Source organism: Helobdella robusta (genome assembly GCF_000326865.2).
Source record: "Helobdella robusta unplaced genomic scaffold HELROscaffold_98, whole genome shotgun sequence".
In the NCBI taxonomy this organism is placed as follows: Eukaryota; Metazoa; Annelida; class Clitellata; order Rhynchobdellida; family Glossiphoniidae; genus Helobdella; species Helobdella robusta.
In genome coordinates, this window is record NW_008705554.1 from 263,028 (window position 1) to 276,599 (window position 13,572).

The 13,572-nt window shown below is 35.0% G+C and overlaps 1 protein-coding gene across 1 annotated transcript in view; it reads left to right on the plus strand.

Annotated features, from left to right (window-relative positions):
• Window positions 1-3,232: 3,232 nt before the first annotated feature.
• HELRODRAFT_155469 (hypothetical protein) overlaps window positions 3,233-13,572 on the plus strand; it is a 32,777-nt gene continuing 22,437 nt past the window's right edge. The window contains exons 1-5 of the mRNA XM_009033790.1: window positions 3,233-3,424; window positions 4,832-5,211; window positions 5,444-5,585; window positions 7,936-7,986; window positions 10,032-10,082. Of these exons, the coding sequence (XP_009032038.1) occupies window positions 3,413-3,424; window positions 4,832-5,211; window positions 5,444-5,585; window positions 7,936-7,986; window positions 10,032-10,082 (636 nt within the window). The 5' untranslated portion in view covers window positions 3,233-3,412. The remainder of the gene's footprint in view (window positions 3,425-4,831; window positions 5,212-5,443; window positions 5,586-7,935; window positions 7,987-10,031; window positions 10,083-13,572) is intronic.

Here is a 13,572-nt window from a genome sequence, read left to right on the forward strand (position 1 = left end):
TTTGATCGACAGCTGTCAATCACATGCAGACGTACGCACATACTAACGCGAGTAATAATATAAACACATATTTCACATTTTATGTGATGTGTTTGTTGTCTATCTATATATATACGTATATACATGGATTGTGTGCATGCAAGCAGTTTGCTTGTCTATGTATTGTATTATGAATGAATGTGCATGCATGCAGGTATGTATGTGTGAGTATGTATGTGTGTATGATTGTTTGTTTGTATGTGTATGTGTATTTTGAATGTACGTTACAAAGTTTTAAGTAGACGATGTTAGACGATGTTATGATGAAGATGCTGGCACAGGCACATCATGGTGGTGAAGATGACGATAAAGTAAAATTATGATAATATTATACTGTAATAAAATCATTTCAAAGGTGCCTTTAAATATATGTACAAATTATACACCATTTTATATACCAAAAACATGCATGAATACACACGCAAAAATGCAAACAAACAAACATACAAACAGACATACAAACAGACATACAAACAGACATACAAACAAACAAACACATCAAACTAACCACATAAGCAAGATGGATGAAATACTGGGCGTGGTCAGTGTCAAGTAGGTGTGGTCTACGTCATTTGATTGACATGTACCTATCGATCTTACTCAACTGTCTGCCTCTATTATATCTATGCTACGCGCCGAACAATATTATAGAGATTTATACAATTATATGTAAATATACATACATATATATATATATATACATATAATATGTTAAATATACATATATTTATTTAAAAAGGGTTATATATGTAAATATAGGCCTTTATATAAAGACGCTAAACTATAAAGGTATATTGTATTTTTTAAAATTGATTGTATATATATTTGTATATATATAATATACATAATATATTGTCATGCGTGTGCGTGACGTCATCATCGTCGTCGTCATCATCATCATCATCGAGTTTGTTTTATTTTATTTTATTGTCCATTTTGTCGTTGTACCGGCTGGATGGAGAGTAATGCTGGTATAGATAAGACAACAACAACAACAACAACAACATCGTCATCATCATCATCATCATTATCAGCAGCAGCATCATCACAATAATCGCCATGTATTTATATATAATATGTATTGCTGATCTGAAAACATATATTTATTAAATATGTTTTAATGTTAAAATACAAATAACATAGCATTATCTGTAGGCAGAGATAGATAGATAGATAGATAGATATATATACACTCGAAATGCATATAACAAAAAATATAAGAATACAAGCATACAAACTGACACACATACATATATTCACACATACATATATTCACACATATATACATACACACATACTAACATCCATCTATCCATATATACATACATACATACAAAACAAACAAACATACATACAAATATAAATATATACATACAAACATATATACAAACAAACATATATATATATACATACATACATTCACATACATAGAGGTATATAGATAAAAGTACATAATTTTGAAAACATCAGTTCTCATTTCAATACGTTACAAACGCTGTCTTGCACGTTGTGATACAACGGATACATGAGATTGTACACACCGATAAACTTATCTTTTTACAATTCAGTTGAGAATATTTGGATAGATGAATATTAATTATTAATGAAATTATTAGCTGTAAAGTGTTATAATTAAATTGATAAGTTTGCCAATGGACGTTGTTATGATAACGTAAATGTGCTAATGTTGTTGATAAACATTTGAAATTTTCACTCGTACACTCACTCACTCACTCACTCACTCACTCACTCACTCACTCACTCACTCACTCACTCACTCACTCACTCATTCACTCACTCACTCACTCACACGTTCGTTCGTTCGTTCGTTCATCCATATTGTTAACGATCTAATTTTAAAATAACTTTCCAGGCTTATTAGCAATGTAACTATAAAATAAATAAATAACTGAATGGATACAACAACACCGTCATCTTGAACTGCTGAATTGGATAATTATTCTGTCATAATAATCTTCATCTGCTTCGGATACATATAAATATTTAAGCATAATTTTTAAAAACTTTTAAAATTACACAATAAAAGGTTGAATCAAATATAAATATAAATTTAAAGGTTGTTAAATTATAGATAGATAGATTAGATAGACAGATAGATAGATAGATATAAATATAAATAACATTTCTCGTTTCGTTATAATCGATAATCTTATTATTATTACAGTTTCGTATCCTTTCGGTATGACAAATGTTGAAATAAACACACAGGAAATACCTATCGTCTGTATAGATGTATGAGGAATAATATTGCTTGGACTCTAATGTAAAACAGTTCCGTGTTTTAAACAACCAACACCATCGTCATCAAACCATCATCATCATCAACAACAACAACAATAATAATAATAATAATAATAATTATTATTATTATTATTATTATAACACTAATAATATAAAATCCTCACCACCATCAACAACACCATAAAGTTAATTGTTGTCAGATTGTTGGCTCGTCTTTATGATTTGATTTACGATAGCAGGGCGGGTGGTTTGAGACCTGGATGGGCAGATGGATGGTAGGCTGACTGCGGAACAACGTTAACGCTTCAAATTTTAAACAACAACGACAAAAAGAGGCACGCAATTAACATTAGCAACATCAACAACAACATCAAAGGTTCACTCGAGTTTTGTTGTTGAGTTAATAACGTTAAACTATCACAACAACAACCACAACAACAACAACAACGTCATCATCATCGTCGTCGTCGTCATCTTCATTTTTATCAACAAAACACTTAACTATCTTTAGATTAGCAACTACAATAGCGAATGATGTTGATGATGATGATGATGATGTAGAAAATATAACATGATGGAAAAGATTATGTGGTTATGATGATGATTAAATTGCTCTGGGGGCTTAGGAATTAGGATAGCAACAACAACAACAACAACTTGACAGAGTGACAACAACAACATCAACAACTACTACTACTACCGCTACTACTACTACTACTACAGCAGAAGCATAACAAAAGTTATAATTAATAACAACAGTCAGTTTACGAATTGAAATTGTGACGAATTTTTAAAATTGAAACTTAAAAAGACTTGCCGTCATCATCATCATCACCACCACCATATCATCATCATCACCACCACCACATCATCGTCATCATCACTGCAGATATCATTATCAAGCCTAGCATCATCATCATCGTAGCATAAAATGATGATGATGAATTTGTGATAGAAAATTTAACGCCACAACAACAACAACATCAGCAGTGATTTACTGATATAAATCTTTTTTCGTCATCATCATCATCATCAACACAAAGAGGATCATCATCATTACCATCTACATCAACAACATCATCATCATCATCATCGTCGTAACTACTTAACGATGTCTCAAAGAGTAAGTTTATATTATTTATCATGTTCATCATCATCATCATCATCATCATCATCGTTTTAAATATAGTAGTAGTAGTTGCAGTAGTAGTTGCAGTAGTAGTTGTTAGAGTAGTAGTAGCAGTAGTAGCAGCACTAATAATAATAATGATCATCATCATCATCTCCTTCTTCATCTTCTTCACTTGTTTTGATACGTTGTTATGTTTTAAAAAGAACTTCTTTTTTTTATCTTCCATTGTTTTTCTATCTTTATACCATCTTCAAACACACACACGCACACACACATACATACAAACAAACATACATAGATACATACATTTCGACAAACATAAATATACACATATGTTACATACACGCATATTTTCGTGATAGTTCCTTTATATCATATTATCACTCTGTATATGTATGTTTGTATGTTTCTTTATATGAGTGTGTGTGTGTGTGTGTGTAGGTGTGTGTGGTGTGATTATGATGATGATGATGGTTTGTGATTAGAGGCTGGAGTTACAATGATGTTCGTGATGTTGGGAGATCTTGAAGGATCAAAAATAACACAATATCGAGATTAACACGGAGTCATTGAAACGTTGCTGAAGATGACGACGACGATGATGATGATGATGATGACGATGGTGATGATGATGACGATGGTGATGATGATGGTGATGGTGATGATGATGACGATGGTGATGATGATGACGATGGTGATGATGATGGTGATGGTGATGATGATGACGATGATGATGATGATGACGATGGTGATGATGATGACGATGATGATGATGATGACGATGGTGATGATGATGGTGATGATGATGACGATGGTGATGGAGATGAAGGCACCGACCATAAGAGCGAATGTATGTGTGTGTACTTTGTATATACAAATTAATGTGTATGTATACATGCATGTGCGTGTGTGTGTGTGTGCGTCTGTGTGAATGTGTGTGTGTTCGTGCGAGTGTGTGTGTGTGTGTGTTACGTGTGCAGTCCAACAGAGCGGTAATGAAACATTTGTTTATAATTTAAAGTTAGAAACATCTTTTCTTCACGTTCTGCTCTCGACTTTCTCTTTCTTTCTTTCTCTCTCTCTCTCTCCATCGTTCTCTCTTTCTGGGTTTGACTAACATCTAGATATAGAGCGCCTCTCCTTTGTTGTTTTGTGTGGTTGTTGTTGTTTTCCTTCTTGCTTGCAGTTGAATGTAGTTGCGTGCCTCTCTAAGTCGTTCGTTGAGTTACAAAAATAAAACAAACTGAATTTTTTTTATAAATCATCTTCTTCATCATCATCATTAACACCATCATCTTCATCATCATCATCACCACCACCTTCATGATCCATCAATCCATCCATCAATCTATCCATCCATCAATCCATCCATCCATCAATCCATCCAACCAACGACAGTACGACAGCGACATGCAGCTGCCAAACACAACATCGTCAACGACGCCATCCAACAACAACAACAACAACACGCCGAATCACAGCGACACAAACGACTACGACGCCTACAACAACAACAACAACAACAGCAACAACAACAACAACAATAACAGCAATGGCAACAACAACATGTCTTTGAACATGTACGATCCGAGGGCGCTTTCGAACCACCACTCTCCCGCTCACTCGCTCTACCACACAAACACCAACACAAACTCCAACACGAACAACAGCATGAATCCATATATCCCTAATTACGGATCCGGACTGGCTGGACCCCCATCGACGCCCATCCTCTCCAGTGAGAACCAGATGAAGAGAGATAAGGATGCCGTATATGGGTGCGTTCCTTAACTGGCTGGCTGGCTGGTGAAACAAATGAATCTTTCATTAAACAACACGCAAACTGTTTATCGATCCAGATACATTAATTCATTGTTATTTAATTACTGCAAATAATCACCATCCAATCAAAACTATGCAATTATCTTAACAACCAATCACGATCATTTTAACATTACGAAACTCGACAAAACAGCCAATCGAACTGACCGAACTATTTTTCCACCACAGCCACCCACTATTTCCTCTGCTCGCCCTGATATTCGAGAAGTGTGAACTGGCCACCTGCACACCGAGAGAGCCGAGAATAGCCGGCGGAGATGTCTGCTCGTCCGAGTCTTTCAATGAGGATATCAGAGTCTTCTCCAATCAGGTCTGACTGTCTACTTTTGTTGTTGTAGTTTTATTATTGTTTCTACTTTTCATTTGTTCGTTTACCAGTTCTTTCGTTCGTTCGTTCGTTCGTTGACAACTTGAAGCAATATGTGCAGTGCGTGAAATGTTGAAATAGAATAAAAATACAAAACTTACCATTCAAGCACACACACACACAGATACATAAACGTAAAAATATTCATTCATTCATCCATTTATACGTTCCTACGTATGAATGGATGAATGAATGAATGAATGAATGGATGGATGGATGGATGGATGGATGGATGGTACATACACTACACATCTAACATCCGTTAACACATGTTGAATCTATCGATTTACAATTAAAAGTTAAATGCTGTCTGCTTGGCTGGCTGGTTTCGCTACAAAAAATAACTAATACACGAAGGAAGGAAGAAAGGAAAAAAGAAAGAAACAATGAATGAATGAACGAGTGAATTAATGAATGAATGAATGAATGAATGAGTGAATTAATAAATGAATGAATGAACGAGTGAATGAACAAAACGACAAACAGCTGAATAAATTAATAAACTAATTAATGAATGAACCGCAATTTAAACAGCTCTCACACATTTTCTGTTTATTCACCTGCACACACACACACACACACACACACGCATACACACACACACACACTCATACAATATGTACAACTTCAACGTGCACACGTACATACGTGTACAACTAGACTAACGTACAAACAATTTGAAGGCAATTTCCAAATCCTTCCCACAGTAACACCAAATTTTTATGAATGGAACATCGTCGTCGTCGTCGTTACCATCATTACACGCACACACACACACACGCACACACACGCACGCGCACACACGCACGCGCACACACACGATTATAAATGGTCCTGAGTATTATAACCATACCACATTTAAACATTTTGTAATAATACTGATATTGTTATTAGTAGTAGTTGTAGTTGTGGTAGTAGTCGTAATAGAAGAAGTTGTAGTTGCGGTAGTTGTAGTTGTAATAGTAGTGGTGGTAATAGTAGTAGTAGTAGTGGTGGTGTTAGCAGCGTCGTAGTAATAGTTTCAATCTTTCAACACAATGACTGTTTTGTATATAAACGAATATGCATGTGTGCTATGTGTGTACATATTTATGAATGTGAGTATGTGTGTAAGTGTGTGTGTGTGTGTTTGTGTGTTTGTACGCGCATGACTATGGAGTATTACAATTATATTGAACAACTATGATAAACTAACTGAGATGACAATCGTGAAAACAACAACAACAACAACAACATCGACAACAACAACAACATCAATAAACAACAACAACATCAACAACAACAACATCGGCAACAACAAGACAACAACATCGGCAACAACAACACATGCATTGGAGTGTATGCATGTGTTTTTATTTTCTCACGACACTTCAAAATTTTTAACATCGTTGTAGTTTTTGGATTTGTGTGTATGTACTTATATGAGTGTGTGCGTGTGTGTGTGCGCGTGTGTGTGCGTGCGTGAATATATATTTCATTGTATGTTTTGTATACGAACTCGTCTTTAAAAATTCGAATCCGTTCGATATATTTATAAACAACTGAATGCCATGTAGGTACATTTATCGAACGAGCAAAATAAATGAGGGACTGAATGAGTGAACGAATGAGTGAGTGAGTGAGTGAGTGAGTGAGTGACTAAAAGAATCGAAATATTTATGAAAACATGGATAAAAAATGACATTATGAGTAAATTAAGTTAAGAGATTATGATGTTAAGAAAGGAACGGAGAATCGGATGAATGAATGAGTGAATGAATAAGAATGAATGATTGAAAATATATTTAAAAAGAACAAAGGAATGAACGATTGAAGGAGCGAGCAACAAATGAATGAAAGAATGCATAAACAAAAGAAAAGCGAATCAGTGGAGAAGTCAATTAATGCCACTTATGTGAATCTTAATTGAAATGAACAACGAAATAAACAATGCTCGCACGAACACACACACGAACACACACACACGAACACACACACACACATACATAAATACATACACATTCAAATCTGCGTGCCATAATCTCAAAATGTCGAAATTTTTTTCCCCCAACCTCCATCGAAAATGAAGTTAAGTTAAATGAAGTCAGTCTTCCAGCCATCTTCCATCTTGATGACCTGCATACAAACAGCATCAACAATATCATTAGCAGTGGCAGCAATGGAACGCGGTCAATGCGATAGGAGATAGGATTACCTCTGCACCATCCTTCATTAATATATTATAATTATAGCATTAATGAAAATTAATGATTGTAATAATTTACATAGTAATAATTATGAAATTATTTTGCAGACTAAAGCAGAGAAGCCATTCTTTTCAGCGAATCATGAACTGGATAGCTTGGTGGGTTCTTTTCGTTCTTTTTCGTCTTGTTTCGCTGGTGCTTTGCATTAACATTAAAAGTGATGGTAGTAGTAGTAATTGTAGTTGTAGCAGCTGGTGGTAGTAGTAGTAATTGTAGTTGTAGTTGTAGCAGCTGGTGGTAGTAGTAGCAATTGTAGTTGTAGCCGTGAGAACGCAAGTAGTAATAGAAAGAAAGAATGAACGAATGAATGAACGAATGAATGAACGAATGTAACGTTGATATGGCAGTTGTTTTATTATTTTAAAGTATATAAACCATACACACGGATAGAATTTTTTGTTGTAAGACAATGGGGGGGGGATGATGTTGTTTGCTGTCTTTTGATGTCGTTGTTGTTGTTGTCGTCATTATAATTGTTGTTGTTGTTGTTGTCATTATAATTGTTGTTGTTGTTGTTTTTTGCACATGTTTTTGTTCATACTCCCTGGTACTCACTTCGATCTCCAACCAAACGATTACGGAGACGAAGATGATGATGATAGTGCAGGTGGTGATGATAATGATAGTGCAGGTGATGATGATGATGTTACCGATGATGGCGAGATTGTAAAAATTATATTTTTGCCCCTTCACCTTGACAATGTGTGTATTGCTTGTCTTATCGTTTCGTTTCGTTTTGATACGTTATCGTTATACGTTTCGTTATGCCAAACGTTTCGTTTATTTTTTGTATTAGTACATTGAAGACGCTCAATGTTCGTCTGTTTTTCAAGCCCATGAAATTCTTCTACGTACCCTATCTGTGTAGGATACCGTAGTGTGCGTATATATATATTTATTTATCTATTTATATATGTATGTGTGTGTTAGTGTATATGTGTGTGTGTGTTAGTGTATGTGTGTACGTGCGTAAAACCATATGCGTATAGAGAAGTACATTTCAGTATTTTTGGAGCGTTATTGAAAGAGATGTTTGTTATTTTTTTTACCGAAAAAGCTTTTCTTTTGCTAATCTAATTTGCGATGGATGAAGAACTAGTGAACAAAAAATTGTCGGTCTGTCTGTGTGTTTGTGTGTGTGTGTGTTTGTGTGTGTGTGTGTGTGTGTGTGTGTGTGTGTCATAGGTGGTTTGTATGATTTTATGCGAGTATGTATGTGTAAGTGTTTGTAATGTATATATGTTTGCATGTGTTCGTACAATCATTTGTTTGTATATTTGGTTTTGTGTGTGCATGTTTGTATGTGTTTGTGTGTTTGAATGTGTGAGTGTGTGTTAGTCTGTGGTTCTAGGTCTATGTTAATGTTTGAATGAGCAAAAATTTATGAAAAAAGTGAATTGAAATACACATGTGGAAAATAAATATATGCAAAGATTAGCGAACAAATGAATGAATGAATGAATTATAAAAAGAGGAATAAATGATGAACTGAACAAAAACTAAATGAAAGAACCGAAACTGAATAAATGAAGGATCGATTGAACGAACGAATGAATGAAAACGCAAAAAATGATTTTCAATATTGTGGTGTGCTGTGTTTCTCAGGCTGTGTGTGAAACAAGCTATGAATGACTGAATGTATGAATGAATGAATGAATGAATAATGAATGAATGAATGGCTGAATGTATGAATGTATGAATGAATGTATGAGTGTATGAAAGAATGAATGAACGTACAAATAAAGTAATGAACGAACAAGTGAACGAGTAAAGGAAGAAATTAACGAGTGAAAAATCAAACGAATGATCGGACGAGCAAATGGATGAATACTGAATGATTGAATGAAAGTGAAATTATATGGCGATGATGACGACGGGGGTGATGAAGATGGTTGTGGTGGAAATGGTGGTAGTAGTGGTAGTGGTGGTAGTGGTGGAGGTGGTGGCGTAGTTGTGGAACGAAACTAAAATCAGAACTGCAGCCTAATTTTGAAGATCAAAGATTAATAAAGTCTACAGTTCACCGTTCTGCTGACGATGATGATGATGACGACGACGATGGGGATGATGATGATGATGATGATGATGATGATGATGGTGATGACGATGATGATGATAACATTTTATCACTTCACATTTACAGATGGTCCAGGCGATACAAGTACTGCGGTTTCATTTGCTGGAGCTGGAGAAGGTTCATTCATTTATCTACATTCATTTGTTCTTCCAATCAATCAATCATTCACTTGTTCATTCATTCATTTGTTCGTTCGTTTCGTTCAAACATTCATTCATTCATTTGTTCGTTCAAACATTCAATAATTATTGTGTTTTTTTTGTATTTGAACCAATTTATAGATTCTTCTTTCTATTAGTTGGTATATTCGTTTTTAATTCGCTCACTCATTCATTAATTCATTCATTTATCGATTCTTTTTTTTGTACATTCATTTGTCAATATTTCCATCACACATACACACACTCATACTAATACACGTACATACAAAAAGATAAACACACGCAAACACACATGTACGTACGTACGTAAGTATGTATGTATATACATATGCGTATATGAATGAATGTAATAAATGAAATATTTACACTATAAATCTTTCCATTTCAGTTGTGTTGTTGAAAAAATGTAAACATTTATGCCTCCAAATGAATGTCTGTCAGTGTATCTGTATGTGTGTTTGACTATGTATGTCGGTATGTGAGTGTGTGTACGTTTGTATATATGAGTGATTCATACGTTGATTTTTTAATATTATGTTTATGCAATCATCATCATCATCATCATCATCATCATTATTATTATTATTATTATTACTATGGTTGTTGTTGGTATCATCATCACCACCATCATCATCACCACCACCATCATCATCATCATCGTCATCATCATCATCATCATCGTCATCATCACCATCATCTTAATAAACAATGCAGCTTTTTTTCTTTAAAAACACCACCATCACTTATCATGGAAAGCATTTTTCTCTTTACACATCATCATCGTCATCATCATCATCATCATCATCGTCATTATCATCATCGTCATCATCGTCGTCGTCATCATCACCAACACCAAGGGAACAGACACACGTCAGTTTATATTGAAGATTTAAATGACCATCTCCGAGCCCGCTGCTGCTGTTGTTGTTGTTGATGTTGTTGTTGTTGATGTTGATGTTGTTGTCGATGTTGTTGTTGTTGATGTTGTTGATGTTGTTGTTGTTGATGTTGTTGATGTTGTTGATGTTGTTGATGTTGTTAATGTGGTTGTTGTTGATGTTGTTGATGTTGTTGATGTTGTTGATGTTGTTGTTGTTGATGTTGTTGATGTTGTTGATGTTGTTAATGTGGTTGTTGTTGATGTTGTTGATGTTGCTGTTGTTGTCGATGTTGTTGATGTTGCTACTGCTTATGATATTGTTGATGTTAATTTTTATTCTGTTTGCATATCTATGAATCTTTCCTGAATTATTTACACGTATATATGTTGGAGTGAACGTTTGTATGGTTGTCTGTCTCTCTCTCTATCTTTCTCTCTCTCTCTTTCTTTCTGTCTCTCTCTCTCTGTCTGTCTGTCTGTCCGTCTGTCTGTCTGCGTACGTGTCTGTCTGTGCGCTTCAATCCGATTGCCTATTTGTTTATGTTAAAGCGTTGCATATCATTTTGAAAAGATATTTTCGGCGTAACAAATGTTCACATTAATCATCATCGTCGTCGTCGTCTTCTTTTTCTTCATCATCATCCTCCTCTTCTTCTTCATCATCATCCTCCTCTTCTTCTTCATCATCATCCTCCTCTTCTTCTTCATCATCATCCTCCTCTTCTTCATCATCATCATCCTCCTCTTCTTCTTCATCATCATCCTCCTCTTCTTCTTCATCATCATCCTCCTCTTCTTCTTCATCATCATCCTCCTCTTCTTCTTCATCATCATCCTCCTCTTCTTCTTCATCATCATCCTCCTCTTCTTCTTCATCATCATCGTCATCACCACCACCACTCTGTTTATCATCATCGTTGTTATCATCAACATCTTTTTAAGCACCATCATCATCGTCACCATCATCATCATCGTCGTCATTCTGCTAGCAAGCTCAGTAGCATCACATAATGCTCTTTAAATCGTTTAAATTGTTTGGATTAATTTGATGGCGAAACTAAGATTGGAGCAGTGATGATTATGATGACGATTAAGGCGATGATGGTGGTGATGATGATGATGAAAACATCTTTGTGATCTATTGAAATTTGATCAAGTTGTATATTACCGTCGTAGTAGTAGTCGTCATCATTATCATCAATCATCATCATTATCATCAATCATCATCATTATCATCATCATCTTTTTCATCTTTCTTTTCTTCTTCCTCCTCTCCATCATCATCATTATCATCATCATCAGATTGTTTACATGAGAGCAGATGCCGACGTTGTAGATGAAAGATGTTTCGTGAATAGAAGAAGACTGCTTGTGTGTGTGTGTGTGTGTGTGTGTACGTGTGTGTACGTGTGTGCACGTGTTGTTGTGTTTGTGTGTGTGTGTGTGTTTGTATGTATAAAATATAGTTTGGAAGGATGTTTATTGTATGTTTGATTGAGGCAGAAGAGAGAGAATTTGAATGCAATATGCTTACAAGCATTTTTATAAAGCCTATATGATACACACACACACACACACACACACACACACATACACACACACATTCACACACACACATACATACAAACGAGTAGTTGTACAGTTGTACACGCATTATTTCACATTCATTATGCATCGTTCATTCGTGTGAAATTAACCGCTCTGATTGCATGGCGCTGTATGTATGTTTGTTTACATGTTTGCATGTATGTTCGTTTGTATGTGTTTGTGTGTTTGTATGTGCGTTTGTATGTATGTTTGTATGTATGTTTGTTTGTGTGAAGATGTGCTAGCATGCGAAAGATGTGTTTAATTAAATTACCTCACTTCTATATTAAATATACATCCATTGTGAGGAACTGTGCAATCTTCATCATCGTCCTTATCATCATCATCATCGTCGTCGTCTTTGTCATCACCATCAAAACTCTTTGCATCATCATCATCAGCATCATCATCAGCATCATCATCATCATCAGCAGCATCTTATCTAGGAAAGCATCTCGTATAATTAACAAAACTCCACAAACATCACATCGCATCCACATTAGTTGCTCAAAATTTTCTTATCAATACAAACGTTCGGGTTGCACACGCACACACACACACACAAACACACACATAAATACAAACACACACACAAACATACAGAGACATACAAACATACAGAGACATACAAACATACAGAGACATACAAACATACAGAGACATACAAACATACAGAGACATACATTTGATAAGCAGGCACTTGCTGCACATAGGTAGACTACAGCACATGATAGATAGATGGATGATTCGGTGTGGTGGATAGTGTAACTTTATATTAAAAATAAATTAAAATGCGTGATGCTATATTTCAAAGCGAATACGCATACAGGCATACATAAACACACAAACAAACAAACAAATACACACATAAACAAACAAATAAACACACACATACAAACACACATAAACAAACAAATAAACACACACATACAAACACACATAGACAAACAAATACACACACACATGCAAACACAGACGC